The 11,022-nt window shown below is 35.7% G+C and overlaps 1 protein-coding gene across 3 annotated transcripts; it reads left to right on the top strand.

The window, feature by feature from the left end:
- The first annotated feature begins 3,778 nt into the window (after positions 1-3,778).
- LOC129318476 (zinc finger protein GAI-ASSOCIATED FACTOR 1-like) lies at positions 3,779-6,977 on the top strand. 3 transcript variants are annotated; one of them, XM_054963264.1, is made up of 5 exons: positions 3,779-3,918; positions 4,075-4,353; positions 4,472-4,868; positions 5,032-5,225; positions 5,927-6,977. In XM_054963264.1, exons 2-5 carry the CDS (start codon positions 4,215-4,217, stop codon positions 6,685-6,687), a joined length of 1,491 nt encoding a protein of 496 aa, XP_054819239.1. In that variant the 5' UTR covers positions 3,779-3,918; positions 4,075-4,214; the 3' UTR covers positions 6,688-6,977. The 3 variants fall into 3 exon arrangements, with proteins under 3 accessions (XP_054819239.1, XP_054819241.1, XP_054819240.1); XM_054963265.1 differs by having other exon boundaries at positions 3,793-4,012; positions 4,180-4,353; XM_054963266.1 differs by having other exon boundaries at positions 3,790-4,353; positions 5,930-6,977.
- The last annotated feature ends 4,045 nt before the right edge of the window (positions 6,978-11,022 follow it).

The following is an 11,022-nucleotide window of genomic DNA, read 5'->3' as shown; positions in this document are numbered from 1 at the left end:
ACTAGCCTACTAATTATTCTTGATTAGCAAATAGTTTTTAGATTATAAAACTTAAGATATTACAACTATTGCAAATTGCTGGAGTTCTGACAACAATTAATTCAAATTAATTTTTTAAGGTGGCCAGGGGTTTGATTCTATGAACCATTGATTACCTAAAAAGTTTGATATAGCTACCAATTCCATTTAATCTTATGCGCTAAAAAAATGTGAAAACTCGAGCTTCTAAATCTCGTTTATGTTATAATATAATGGTGTATTATTAATTTTTAAACGACACTTGTTATTTTACTAGTGTTATTTTTTTAATTTGATAATGGTGAATTATAAATTAAGAGTTCTAAAAATTCATAATCCCTCTATTAAAAAATGTAATATATTTTTTTAAGAGTTAGATGTTCAAAAATATAAGGCATTTTTAGTCTTTTGAGGTATAATCATTACTTTTTTTTTTCAAAAATGTCTCTATTGATAATGACTTTATACTTATTATAGGGTGTTTAATAAAAAAAATGTGAAAAAGATATGATTAGTTTAAAAGTAAGTAACTATTTTATAAAAATATTTTATATTTTTCAACGGAAAGAGTATATTTTACAAATGCTCATATGTTAATTGACACTTAAATTCTATTAAAATATTATATTCACATAGGCAATGTATTTAGTTTACAAACTACTTATTTTTCTTAACATAATAATAATAATGTATTGTTAATTTTAAAGTTAATTTTTCTATTTTATTATAATTTGAATGACTTGTTTTGAATTTATTGTCCACGTGAAAATGTTACCTGTTAATTTAGCCTTCAATGGCACAAAAAATTTCGCAACCGTGACTGGGAATAATCGGAATATTTTGATAAAGCCTCTTGGCTAATTACTGTATTGCCTCCCAGATGAAAAGACGTTGGAAAAGTAAGTAATAATAAATATTTCAAATGGAAATGAGTAATGGGGTGAAACTTAAATTCCCTGGGACAATAGGCTGCACCCTAACATGTGGGGGCACAGTGATCTAAGGAGCTACGTGCTGAGATCGTGCAACAAGGAATGCCCCACTGTTCCACTGTCCTATGGCCTCATACATGAATATGAATATTCCTTCTCCATTCTTATACATAGCTCACCTTAAGTTGACCCTCTCTAACCAAATCTCGTAGATTACACTTACACCATCATAATTGATAATCCTTGGTTATACGCTCGTATTGAGGATCTGAGGGAGATTACAGGAGATAATATGGCAAAACTTGGGACGCTGGGGGAGTGAAATAAAGAGCAGAATAAGGTGGGGCCGACGCATCATACAGGAGTCGGAAAAGGGGTTGAAGCAACAAAGTATAAAAGATAATCAAACAAGAAATGATTAGTGGACGACATTTCAATCCTTTTCCTTTTTGACATTATGCGTCCCAACCCCTTCCAGCTGTGGCTCTTTTCTTCGTTGCCATTTCACGGTTTACATAGCGATAGTGCCTCTCCTCTCTGGCCTCACCCTCTCATCATTCTCCCCCCAACTACTTCCCCCGTTCGTTTTTCTTTTCCTTTTTTTTTTATATATATTATGTATTTCCACTCACTTAGCCACCTACCTACCTCTTGCTTGCTGTTCAGCCAACCTATTCTCAAAATATATACTCTTGTCAATTTTATTAAACTATCTGCCGGGATTTTGTACTGAATGAAATTTCAAACAAATATAAAAATTATTAAATTTTTAAAGTTAAGAAATAATATTAAATTGAGTTATACGAGATAGAATATAAAAAACACGTAAATTAAATTCATTTATATGACATAAAAACAAAAATCCTCGTCGACTTAAAATTTTTTGTTGGATGGAAGAGACAAAGACCAGAGTTTACTTTTTGTTTTTCTTGTTCGTTTAAAAATTAAAACGTGAAGTCTATTGATTTCAGAATTTTTTTTTAAATATTTTTTGGGGATTAAAAAAAAAAGAAAAGAAAGGAAGTGCTTCATCTTTTGGCGAAAGCCTGGAGTCGCTTCATTCACTTTTCCATGTTTTTGACGCTGCTCTCACTCTTTTTTACTTAGTTATTTTAAATTCAAGTATAATCTCTTAGATCAATTTTTTTTAAAACTCGTTAGGTCAGAGCTTCACGGCCTTGTCTTGTTTGTCTCCAGATTTTGAGAGAGACTTACTCTAAAAGAAGAGTTTAAATTCAAGTATAATTTGAACAAGACTCGCTTCAAAATTCAAAGAACAGAAAGAGGAGGGAGAAGATGCAGAAGGAGACAAGAGAAATTGAAAATAGAATATCCAAATCAAATAATTGTACGACGGCGTAAAACATGAGAAGCAATGAAGCGGGCCTTGAATTGGATGCAAGTGAGGGTGATGATTGTTTGAGGACAAAATTGCAGAGTATCACCTCGTTCAACAGGGCACATCATCTATGATTAGCGTATAATAAGATAAGCTCGAGTGCCAATCAACAGATACGAACTCTCTCCCTTTTGATTCAGATTTCAGAGTATGCCAAAATGCAATAACCCCAGTATGACGTGGAGGGATCATTTGATGAGCCCCGTATGCTATGTCTAGACTTTAATAATAACTAATTTATAAATACTTTTTTAAAGTTGCGAGAGGAACCTAACTAATTATTAAAATCTAATAATTGATTCAAACTTTTTAGTAAAAAAATAAAGAAAAAGAAAAAAACTGGGGCGTGCAGGATGACTGTGCCTCGTCCACGTCAGAAGTTGGACTTCTCTAGTTGGTGGGCCCAACCTCCACTGGATCATCATTTGATTAAAGTCTGAAAATATGCGAGTGTGTGGTGCAGCTGCCAGTGAGGCCCTCATTGTCCACATTGCCCCTGCAATCACCTAAACGCCCTCAGCCCTTTATCAGCTTCATGATGACGTTCTTTGAACTCTGTGAGAAAGGAGTTTGGGCATATTATATTCATGTCATGTCAACTTTACCCATAAAGACGATAAGCTTTTTACCCTTTTAAGTAAACCCCAATTAATTATATCATAATACAATCCAAGTTGAGTATCCCAAACGTGGATTTGCTTCCGCATTGACATGCTTACTGAGATTTCTCATGTACCCTTTTCTTGCTGAATATCATAAAACTTTTTTCCAACTTTGCGAGTGGTGTGGTGTGGACTGTGTCGTTTAAGGCACACTGTCCAATCTGAAAATATTCTCAAGCCATGACTTTTGTTTCCAGTAGTTGCGTTGTGGTTTCTTCCATTATTACTTGCACCCCTCGATGTACATTGCACGTTCCTCTGGCTCTCTTTTCACGTTTTATTATTATTTTTTTAAGAACGGTTTCTTAGGCACAACCAATTCCCGGTGGGAGAGCAGTAGAGGACAAAATATCACGAGAAAGCCACCGGCCTTTGGGCAGGTGACTGGACAGCCCTCCTGCCTTCCTCGTACTTCTTATATGCTTTTGTGGCATAATCGTCATTTTTGGAAAAATGGTGCCTAAAAGCTCGAGGTCCTACATGTATATTAAAAATGAAGGTTCAAATCTTATTATAAGTTACACAAAAATAATTAAGGGGTAGAACCGCAACGAAAATACCTATAATACTTTTTGCTACGCGACAAGCACCGCCTAGTTCGACTTCCTCCCGACAAAGGTCATCAACCCGCTTATAGAAACACGTGGACGGTGAGATTTGCGCTCGTGGCCATGATATGAGACTTGGAGCCTGGTTATCTTTGACTATAGTTAAAAAGTGGAAGGGGTTCGAGACTAAACCATGGTTAACTGGCGCCGCTTTCGCCATTTTTTAGTACTCTTGTTGCGCATTTGAAGTCCCCCCTTTTTCTTTCCATCATCTCTTCGTCACCCCGCCGCCGTATGCGACTGTGGTGCGTCGACCTGTTATGGGCGGTCTGTCTTGTTAATCGCCCTCTCATTTGAAGGTGCAGCAGCTTCTTTCACTGGAGAAACTGAATAGATTTCCCCTGAACATCTCATATTCTTTCGAAGCAATCGGAGCATGTTTTAGCGAAAGGGGTAATTATTTTTCTATATTGGTACTTTTGCATTCTTAGTTGGTTGGTTCTGCTGGTGATTAGGGATTAGGTGGTCATCGTGCCTCAAAGAATAGGCAAGCCTCCAGTTGAGAACTAGTCAGCCTGAGAGAGAGGAAGCATATGATTATCATTGAATTGATTGAGCAGCTAGACGATTCAGAGTTTTGATTGCGATACATGCCATGGCGGAGCTGGAGAATCCATCTTCAGTGGCAGTGTCTACAGCTTCCGGAGAAGCTAGCTTTTCATCCTCTGGCCATCAGAACGCGCCTGATGAACTCCCTCCCCCGAAAAAGAAGCGAAACCTTCCTGGAATGCCGGGTACTTAGAATTTGTCGATACTTGAGGAATCAATGTTGATTGAGTTGTCTTAAGTAAGTTTCGTGACTTCTAAACTTTTGCAGATTTTTTGTAGTTATTTTCGCATTTATCTTTTCAGATCCAGATGCTGAGGTGATTGCTTTATCGCCCAAGACACTGCTGGCGACGAACCGTTTTGTATGCGAGATCTGCAATAAAGGATTTCAACGGGACCAGAACCTGCAGCTCCATCGACGCGGCCACAACCTGCCATGGAAACTACGGCAGCGAACTAGCAAGGATGTTCGTAAAAGAGTCTACGTGTGCCCCGAGCCTTCCTGTGTTCACCATAACCCGTCGAGGGCGCTAGGTGATCTCACCGGCATCAAGAAGCATTTTTGTAGGAAACATGGCGAAAAAAAGTGGAAATGCGAACGTTGCTCCAAGAAATACGCTGTACAGTCTGATTGGAAGGCCCATATGAAGACTTGCGGAACCAGGGAATACAAATGTGACTGCGGCACCTTATTCTCTAGGTTTCTTTTTTCTCTCTTTCCCGTTGCTTCTCTTGATATTCTACCTTCATGTTTTTGTGTTGAGGGAATAATCTTCTTTTGATCCTTTCGTGGTTTATTCTAAAGTTGACGGAGTTGCTTATTGTAATAATTTACTTCGTGGTTGATACGTCGGACTTTGAAGGAGGGATAGCTTCATTACGCACAGGGCCTTCTGCGATGCCTTGGCCGAAGAAAGCGCTAGAACCCGAACCCTAACCATTGGCGAAGGCTCTGAGGGGAATTCGAACGGAAAGGTTGCTATGGCTTCGCCGCCGCAGCCCCCACTAACTCCGTCAACATCTGTGGTATCTCCAGCTTTATCCATTCAGAGCTCAGGTAGTAAATACGCATTTATACTTTGGGGGTCAAAGCTGTACAGTTTCTTTAGTTTTTTTTTTCTTTTTGAAATAGTTTCGTAAGATTCAAACGAAAGAATTTGAACTTAATGGTTTGAGAGTTGAGACGCAAGAGTCACAGATGATTTGACGAAGGATGTGTTTTGTCTCTTGCGGATGTCGTTTATTTTAGCCTTCTTTTATTATTAATTTGTTTTTATTCTGGTGTGTGAAGTAGACAATCAAAGCGGGTAACAAAGCAACAAAATCAGTTGTAGTAAGTAGGAACCAGTCAGCATGATGCGTGATTTTTGTTTGCTCTGCGGAAGACGACGAGAGAGACAAAGTCGCGTGTGTACTAGTATATAGTATTGGGTTTTGAAGTTTGTTGAGGGGAGCCCATAGATCGAAGAGCATATCGAGAATAACGGGAAAGGAGGCTATTATTGCTTCTCCTTTTGCTCTTTATTCATTCGAGGCTTCAAGCTATTGCAAGTAAAGATCTAATGATTCATTATCCCAAATCTCTAAAAAAAAAAAAAACAGATAAAGCTTTTACCCAATGTCTCACGAGTGATAGTGATCATCTTTTTAGTTTTTATATATATTTATATATATATAGCTTTGTAAGTTGTGAGCTTTCCATTGTCTCTTAATGACTTCTTTTTGTGTTTCTGTCCATTTTCTTTCCATTTGCATCAGAAGTTTCGGAAAACCCAATCAGGTTGTCGCCGTCGGCCTCGAACGTAACGTGTTTACCAGCAACCACGGTCACAAGCAGCACTCCCTCCAGTTCTACCAGTGTTTTCGCCAGTATATTTGCATCCTCAAGTGCTGCTCCTTCTCAAACATCATCGACACTTTCGTCGTTTTCCAGTATGATGGCTAACTTGGCTCGCTCGGATTGCCCAGCTACTGCCCCAACAATGCCTGCTATAGAGCCCACATCTCTGTCTCTCTCCACGTCATTTTATCTCTCCAATGCTGATTCATCCCTGTTCCCTGACCAGCATGACCCTCGGCGCTACACTGCACCTGCTCAGCCTGCACTTTCCGCCACCGCATTACTCCAAAAGGCGGCTCAAATGGGTGCTGCTTCGTCCAATGCGTCTCTGCTTCGTGGTTTAGGCTTGGCGGCAGCGACTTCCTCGGCACAAAACAGTAATTCCTCGACACAATGGAATAGCCGGGTGAAGACAGAGAATCACTCGATGACTGATGACGGCCTTGTGCTGGAATTTCCTTCTGCTGGTAATGCCGGTTTCGCTGACTTGATGATGGGCTCGTCGTCGCCGTTCGGCGGACAGCCGATGACTCGTGATCTTCTTGGTCTAAGCATAGGCGGTGCTGGTGCCGGGGCCAGCAGCAGGGGGGGTCTTTCTGCTTTGCTCACCTCTTTTGGTGGTCGATTCGGTGTTGCAGATTCATCGATGGGAGGGAGGAACGCTCCGGCTGAAGATTAGGAGGATCTTTTTTCTTTCTTTCTTGTTTTTTGAATCTTCCTTCAGCCGAGTTTACTAGCTAGTCGTCATATAAGGGTCGGATTAAGTTACAGGTACGAAGCACTTTTGCAAATGGTGCTTTTTTGTCTTTATAATTTTTACCTTCAGTCTTTTGTAATCATTTTGCTGCCCTTTTATCTGTAAGGAAGATCAAGGATCAATGAAACTGTAGAAGATGAGATTAATATTATGACTTGAGGATGTACAGAAACAAGTATAAGTGGTAGTATTAGTGAAATCTGCTGCACTAATCTTTTTGTTTTTGGCCATTACTGTAATAGGTTGTTGTGTGGCGAGATTACTGCAGTTATTGTGAAAAACACAAAGCCTGTTTTGTCCCTGCACATCTCTGATATCTGAAATATATATGTATATGGTGAAATAAATGTCTGTGAATAAGGGTGGAATTGCATTCCCTGTCGGTGCATTAAATAAGACGATGTGAATTGAGATTGGGAAGATGGTCCTTGCAGCAGGAGACGGTAGTCAAATATGCAAAACTGGTCTGTTGGAGTTAGCTTTGTTGTTCGGGGTCCAGCTTGCGTCAGTTGGATCAGACCACCAAACATGTATATTTAATGTAATGTAATGAGCTCGCGAGGCTCTTCTCTTTCTCTTTAAAGAAAAAGTAACAGTAGAAGTTATAAGGTATTTTTAAAATGACATATTCTTAATTTTTTTTTAAATTACTCTCTCTTTTAAAAATATAAAATATTTTTAATTAAATCTGACTCTTAAATAAAATAATTATTTATTTTTAAAATAATCTTATATTTTTATAATAATTTTAGATTTTTATATTTATTTTTATTAAACACCCTATAATAAATATAAAATAATTATCAATAAAGATATTTTAAAAATAATGATTATATTTTAAAAGATTAAAAATATTTTGTTAAATATTTAACTCCTTAAAAAAAGTTTTACATTTTTAAACGGATAGAGTATCATATTATTTTCATATGTATATTTATTTAATAGGGTAGAATGATAATATTGCTGGTAAATCCTTCTTGGTTCTAAAATTGTATTGAAGGATCAAAAGATTAGACTGCTGGCAGACAAGCCTATCTACTTACATCACATTCTTTTAATCTTTCAACATAATTTCAATCTAAGGAGGAACTTACTAGCAATTTTTTTTAAATAATTTAATCAAAAGTAAATATAAAATTTTTAATAATTTCAAATATTTCTTAAGAGCATTTTTTAAAAAATATCAAAACGCTTTATATTTTTAAACATGGCATCTCTTTATTTAAAATAGCAAGCACCTTATAATTTTAAATGGAGGATTAACAATATTAATTTGTATGCTTAATATAAATTATGATTATAAATTTATCAATATAACAAAAGTATAAAGGTACATTTGATTTTCTCTCATTTAACATTTAGAATAGACTTTTAAATTATTGGGATGTTAAAAGTTGCTTAGGTAATTTTTTTGGAGTAAAATGACTTTTAAAAAGTGAGTTGAAGTGGGTTTGAAATGTGAATTTCAAAACTCTACGTTTTGGTGGATTTTAAATGTGGGTTTAAAATATAGATGTTAATTTACTTTCTTATTTTTTATTTAAAAATTATTAATTCATTAAAAATATAATTACCATTTAAATAATAATAATTAGATATCAATTTTTAACATTAAAAATTGAATAACTAATCATGTTAATTTTTAGACTAATGTATAATAAAAATTAAAAATCTTTATCAAATTTTTTAAAATTATAAATTAAAAAGTACAAATAATTAGAGATCAAGTTTTTAGCATTATAAATTAAATTTTATGTTACTTCAAATATATTACATTTGTATAATAAAAATTATGTTTAAAAGTATATTTTACTATCATAATTCAAACAATTTTTAGTTTATCAAACTGACTTTTGAAAAAAATATATACAAACACAAATTTCATTATAACAATTGATTTTTATTAAATTGACTTTTGTCAAATGAATTTTCAGCAGATGAATTTTTGGTAAACTGAAAACCAAACACACGCAAAATGATATCTTAGGAGTTCATTTCTCTTAATAAAAGGTCTCTTGGAATTTTATATTTTGCTGGTAAATTGTGCAAAATTCTTATGTTCTCTCCGCTAATACCCACTTAAAATTTTTATCATCAACTTTGCTCGATGATGAATTCCACCCAATAGAAGTTTCCATGGCTCCCTGCTGCTGCTGCCCCATTCAGTAAAGGTGATGTGCTTCTGATAAACGTGAGAATGTATAATCTAAGTCATCTACCGGAATCTCTATGCTTATGAAATAGTTAAATGCTAGTTAAGATGTAATTGCCCCTAATCATATGCTTAAGCTTAGTTTAGGGGGGAATTAAAAGGACGCGAACTTTATAAAATTGACATTTTAACGTGACAAGTGCAACCATATAAATTGTTCAACGCTAACTTATTTGGCCATCCATGGTGAGTGATGAATGCAAACGTGGGCAAGGGGGTACTTGCTCCCACAATTTCAGTGCTCGTTTGTATTTTTTCTTAAAAGTTTTTTCCCCCCTAAAAAATGTGAAAATTAGTTTTTGCCTCCATGTTCTTGGTGGTTTTAAATTGTGCTCCCCGTGTTAGCAAGTCTAGATTTGTTGCTGCTAGAGCTGGCAAAAAGGGCCGGCCCGGCCCTGTAAGATCGGCCCTTGAAGGGCTCGGGCCTAAAAGGGCCAGCCCTTTTAAACCCGAGTTTCTTTTAGGACCCTAATTTTTGAAGCCCGGCCCTTGACATGACGGGCTTAGGGTCGGCCCTGCGGGCTTTAGACCCTTTTAACTATTTTTATTTTTTTTAAATTTTTTATTCAAATAAAAAATTATTTCATTCTAATATAATACTCAATCAAGAAAGGTATAAAAAAAACTAACTAAATAACATATAAATGAACTAAAAACACAAATAAAAAAATAACAATGCAATAAGTAATAGATCGGTTAAGCCGACAAACACCCAATCAAAATTAGAAGAATAAATGTTGAATTGAATAAATCATTATCATGGATTTAGATGAATTAGGGGATTTAAGGTTGTATTTTTTTTAGAAAATAGCAGCCAAAGATTTCTGTATGAAATTTATATCAATTAAGAATCAATTATTGTTAAAACCTGAATGAAAAACAAGTTACAATGAACTATTGTTAATTTAAAATGAGTTGTTATTAAAATCTAAATGAATACTTATTGATAAAGGCTAACTCGAATTCACAAGTATCTACTCGAATTTTGACAACAAGTGATCTTTGACTGATATAATTTTTGATCAGTGATTCTTCATTGCTATTTTTCTTTCTTCTTTTTTACCTTCCATCCTCAATAAATATGGGCTAACATATGATGTGGAGTAACATTTAGTTTAATTTTTTTTCAAATGTAAAAAGAGTAAAAATTATGAGAATTAATTAAAAAAAATACATATGTGGGCTTAAACGGGCCGGCCCTCAACCCTACAGGGCAGGCCCTTTTAAGCTCTAGATTAAACGGGCTTAAACGGGGGTTTAAGCCTGATTTATCATTTTGGAGTTCTATTTACAAGCCCGGCCCTATTTTTATACAGGCTTAAACGAGCTAGCTTGACAGGCTCGGCCCATTTTTCCGGCTCTAGTTGCTACCCATGGTCATCACAACCATGCCACCTATGGCTGCCCCAATCGCCAGGCCTCCTCCTTGCCTCAAGCCATCTCGCTTTACGCCTCGCTATTCTCTCCGTTAGCAGCGCTTTACACTGCGAAATTATGAAATTAGTTGTTGTGCTTGTGTAGGGAACCGAAACTACTCTTTTGAGTTGAGATTGGAAGGGTTGTGAGAGTGTGAGCGAAGTGATATAATGCATTTAAATTCTTTGAATAGATATTTGTAAATTTCTGTAAAATTTAATTTTTTTTTGGAAGAAATAGAAAAATGAATTTTTTATAAAAAAAATAAAATGAGATAAAATATTAAAAAATTCAATAAAATTCACAGATTTCAACCTTAAAGAATTTAAACACAGGATTAGTTTTGTTATTTAAAAAATGTGAAAGAAGGGATCTACTTCAACCGAAAGTGATTTCGTTTGTTTTGAAAACTATTGTCTCATCGTGCGAATTTTGAATCTCTCTATTCATTCTCCAGCTGACTCTGTCACGGTGGTTTAACTTTATACTCTGTGCGCCTTCAACCATTGTGGTAGGTTCTCCCTCATCGTTGGTGCTATGAAAATGCTTTCCTGGCTTCAATAAGAGTACCACACCAAAACTACGTGATCATCATCTTGTATATCAGCAAAGAAAGGATCGCATGCAAA

This window comes from Prosopis cineraria, unplaced genomic scaffold, assembly GCF_029017545.1.
Source record: "Prosopis cineraria cultivar Desert tree isolate PC_DT_omini unplaced genomic scaffold, ASM2901754v1 PC8, whole genome shotgun sequence".
In the NCBI taxonomy this organism is placed as follows: domain Eukaryota; kingdom Viridiplantae; phylum Streptophyta; class Magnoliopsida; order Fabales; family Fabaceae; genus Prosopis; species Prosopis cineraria.
The sequence above is the reverse complement of the archived record's forward strand: the minus strand, read 5'-3'. Positions and strand labels throughout refer to the sequence as shown.